This window comes from Wyeomyia smithii, chromosome 2 (assembly GCF_029784165.1).
Source record: "Wyeomyia smithii strain HCP4-BCI-WySm-NY-G18 chromosome 2, ASM2978416v1, whole genome shotgun sequence".
NCBI classification, from domain to species: domain Eukaryota; kingdom Metazoa; phylum Arthropoda; class Insecta; order Diptera; family Culicidae; genus Wyeomyia; species Wyeomyia smithii.
In genome coordinates, this window is record NC_073695.1 from 68872227 (window position 1) to 68876372 (window position 4146).

Below are 4146 nucleotides of genomic sequence, written 5' to 3' on the forward strand. Positions count from 1 at the left end.
TTCAATTAGTTCTCATTAGCACCAATTATGGCTTCATGTGCACCATGCTACACACTTAAAATTTATTGCCGGGTCTCGGTAATTTTTGCCGAGAACGGCACCACTGAGTGCTCGGTTAAAAAAATAATGACAGCTGTCACATTTTTCGTAAATTCCGGTTCACCTTACTGAAATTTCGGCACTAATTATCCGTAATCTCAGTAGTGATAGCTCGGTAATATTTTATGCCGAAATTTCAGTTAGATTGAACCGAGATTTTACCAAGCACTCAGTGCTGCCGTTCTCGGCAAAAACTATCGAGACCCGGTAATAAATTTTAAGTGTGTACTGCAATCACGAGACAGACATCGAACGAATTGCCAATTAAGCTTCGTTATTTCGAACAAAATGGAAGAATTGATTCTTGGGATATTCGGTTGTGGCGGTTAGGTATGTGTTTCGAAAGTTGCGGCTAGCGCTCAGAATTGATTGCATTACTTTGAACTTTTTTTATTTTTCCGATACAGACAGTTATTGAGGTACATCGTTTTGTCTTTATATCTCCACACTCTTGATAAAGAAAACTACGTTATCTGATACCTAAAAAAATGCGACATCTAAAATTTAATCACGTTCCTCGACGACTCTTAAATTGTCATGCTCGAGCTAACCTCTACGGATTTTGTCTGAGTTACAGTCATTTTTTCGTATCCCATCCGGCTCTCTGACAACATTAGCAGGTCTAAAAATGGAGACTTTGATTACTTTTCCATACAGACGAAACTTTTACCCACCGCAACGTCCAGCGAAAACAACAAAAGCATCTGCCTGTAATCGGCTGGTGGTAACGACACGGAAGAAACAGTGAAAGAATGTCGTTTCTGTGAAAACATACCAAGTAAATAGGTTCACTTCTTTCTGTAATCAGGGCAGGCAAGAGAGGGACCTAAAAAAGGAATTTCGTGGCTCTAATGAAATTGAATACTGTGGAACCTTTCGGCAGGGTGGAAGGGTAGAATACAAACGAATCAACGCGATACCGGATGTTGGGAGGGCATAGCATTAAGTAACGGGGTTCAATTGCATGAAACTCGCTGAACATTTGATTGTATAGCTATCATTGAAGCTTCTACGGAAGGGTACACGAAGAGAGGTTATACGATGGACAATGACTTTTGTTCAAGCTTAGTCTGATATCTATTTGTACAATTGAAAATTGCTGCTATAAATCCATTATCGCCAATCCCACGTTATTTTCCCCTTTTTCAAGGGGAACTTTTTCTTGCAGTAGAACTTAGCAACCGTCGTAATAAAATAAACATTTCATTACTTCTACGTTACTGGAGCTCTGCGGCTTTACAAAGTAACTCAAAGATAAAATAAAAACATCAAATGGCATCGAAACTAATTACCGCCACGTCGTTTATCCTGTTTATGTCCAAATCCCAAAAGAGTCAATCAATTGCTAAAGCACGACGTAACTCGCGAAAACTAATTCAAAGCACAGCAATTTTTCTAGACGCCACCATTCGATCCACCAACATTCAAGCCCGGAAGTCTTTGAAGGTTCTACATTCACGTTGCTTTTGAAAGCAAATAGCGCAACCTTTGCTTGTTCTAGATTCTCAACCACATCGTAAACCACACGAATCGAGATGTTCTGCAGTGTATCCCGGAGAAGCAGCTCGTCCTAGAATGTTCCCTGGTTCTAGTACAAACATACGTTGCACACCTGAAGCTGCGGCAACGTTTCTTCGATCGCTTCAAGAGGCAACCATTCGCGAGCGCCAAAAAGTGTTTCCAAGCCCTAATAAAATTATTGCTCCCGGAAATGCAAGGCATAGTAATCGAAACTATTCTCAGTTTTTTAGAGAAGGAAAACCTGTGGAAAGTGGAGTTTATTTGCGTAGAGATTCTGATTATGGTACTCGAATGTCACAGCCCAGCTTCATTGCTTTTGTGTAAGCTAGTCAATAAGGTAGAAAATTTGCTATCAAAAAATGACGTAGCACAAACCCGCCATGTTGTCGTGGTGCTGCAGAACATCATTGATCGCGAATATTGGAGTAGTGTGCAGCACTGGAGTTTGTCGAAGCTTCTTCGTATTTATCACAACAGTGCAGTTATGGGTGACACGAAAAATCAAATCTATGAGCTACGACTAGGATTTGAGAAGTGTTTACGCAATCTAATCAAGATTTTGCCATATGTAGAATTAACCAAACTGATCATAACCATGCTCCCGTTAACATTCGATACTACCTTAACGGATGAAGCCATGCTAGAATTCGGAACCACCGTAGAATTCGCCGCTTCTACCTTAGTTTTATCTAATTCCATTTTAACCGAAGAAATCTACATCGTCGAGTATCTCGTGACATACATCCGTTCCGAACTACCCACGAAAAGTGTTCTAGCTAGCAGAATATTCACCAAACTGCTAGATCGTGGAAAAAATTTTGTGCAGTTTAGCACACCGAAAATCTTTCACGAAAACACCTTTTATGAAATTGATATCAACGTTTATAACCCAGCAAGGAAAAATATCTATGAAGCGCGTCGAGTTGTGTTCGAGAAGGCCCTCGAAACTGCCATTGAATTACACGGCAAACGTCGAATGAACTTAGAAGTATTCTACAACGTTTTGTGCATGCTACTAGTGGAAATACCCTGCGGATTTACGGCTTGTACAGTTGTTTGCCTGTTGTTGAAAATTCAACGAAAGCTTCTAGAGCCTAAGGACATCGATAGCGACACCGATAGTAACCGGCAGTACACGAATCACATCCACGCCACAATCATCAGCATTATGGCGCTGATCAACTGGATTCACCGGGGCCCATCACTGACAGCGTACGTCAACGCAATCCTCAACCAGCGCTTTGATCACGCCCCGCATCTTAATCCACCGCTGAAGGAAAACTACCGTTACGCGAGGCATCACTTCACCTGGAACGAGAGAATTCTCTTCTTCGACGCGCTGGAGCTGAGGTTCGGGCTGTGGAAATGCTTTCGAATTAACGAACCCAAAATTGCTACCCCAAAGCAAATCTACTCGCGGCTAGAGATGTTTCCTACGGGAGCCACTAAGGGGAAAAAAGCCAAGCAGAATCGACAACGAGCGGGATTCTACCGTATCACGGTGCACGAGAATCGTCCGTCTATTTCACAATAAATGTTATATATTATATTCAGCTTTGATGTTCATTTATTTTTTTCTTCGACATCGTCGTCCTGTATGTACATCGTGAAGTCCTCAACAGCAAGCATTAGAGCAGCGGGGCTTAGATAAATTGAAGTTGTGCACACAAACTCTCGCAGAAAAGGGATATTTTTTTAGTTTTTCACGGTTACTGTTATGTTAATTTCGCTGACAAAATTTCTTTACCGGTTATTAAAGTTGGCAAATTTGCAAGAAACTTTTAGCCTCTGACTATTAGCACCCAAATGATTTTTGAAAGTTTTCTATTTTTCAAGTAGTAAAGTAAAACATTTTACATAGATATCTGAAAAACATTTTCGTTCACAACAAAGTAAGTGGTACAGTAAAAGAACATAGACGTAGGTATGTGTTTACTAAAAGCATTGCTAATTTAAATTACATCGAAAGTCGTTTTTTGCATATAATTTTCATAAGATCATTACTCTAAAAAAATGTAACTGTAAATAAAAATAATTTTTATTACTGCTTGTAGATTTATTTCACTTTTAAAAGTGTAATAAAAAAATTTTCTCTGCGTGTGTATCGAAGAAATATCGATTAACACGTAACATCTTGCACATCCCTAGAGACAGACAATGCAGGTGTTACAGCAAAATTTTCCAATTAGAATTATCCATCTAGCGCTTTCTCATTGGAAAATTGTTTCTAACTGGCGCTATTTATATGAAACAATAATTGAACGAATAAAAGCAGAATACTTAGCTTTATACCCCGTTCACACTACACCGCAAATCACCTGATATCAGGCGATTCGTGCTATCGAGGCCATATCACCATCCATATCACCTGTTATCCCATACAATCGAGCTGTCAACGGATATCACCTCGGCTACATGCTATCGCGGATATCATGTTCGAAAACCAATAATAACCACTTTTCCAGCAGTTGGCAACACGGCTAACAGACATTTGACGCAACCCTACAAATTTCGAAATTCGCGTTG

General features: G+C 40.0%; 1 protein-coding gene across 1 annotated transcript; it reads left to right on the forward strand.

Annotated features, from left to right (window-relative positions):
* Positions 1 to 1325: 1325 nt before the first annotated feature.
* Positions 1326 to 3173, forward strand: LOC129724071 (uncharacterized). The gene is made up of 2 exons (XM_055678677.1): positions 1326 to 1545; positions 1601 to 3173. Exons 1-2 carry the CDS (start codon positions 1372 to 1374, stop codon positions 3152 to 3154), a joined length of 1728 nt encoding a protein of 575 aa, XP_055534652.1. The 5' UTR covers positions 1326 to 1371; the 3' UTR covers positions 3155 to 3173.
* Positions 3174 to 4146: the final 973 nt, after the last annotated feature.

Excerpts from the sequence above, each read along its gene's own strand:
- LOC129724071 (XM_055678677.1), top strand. The coding sequence starts at position 1,372 with ATGGCATCGAAACTAATTACCGCCACGTCGTTTATCCTGTTTATGTCC. Across the intron at positions 1,546-1,600 it reads AAGCCCGGAAGTCTTTGAAG|ATTCTCAACCACATCGTAAA; the intron begins GTTCTACATTCA and ends TGCTTGTTCTAG.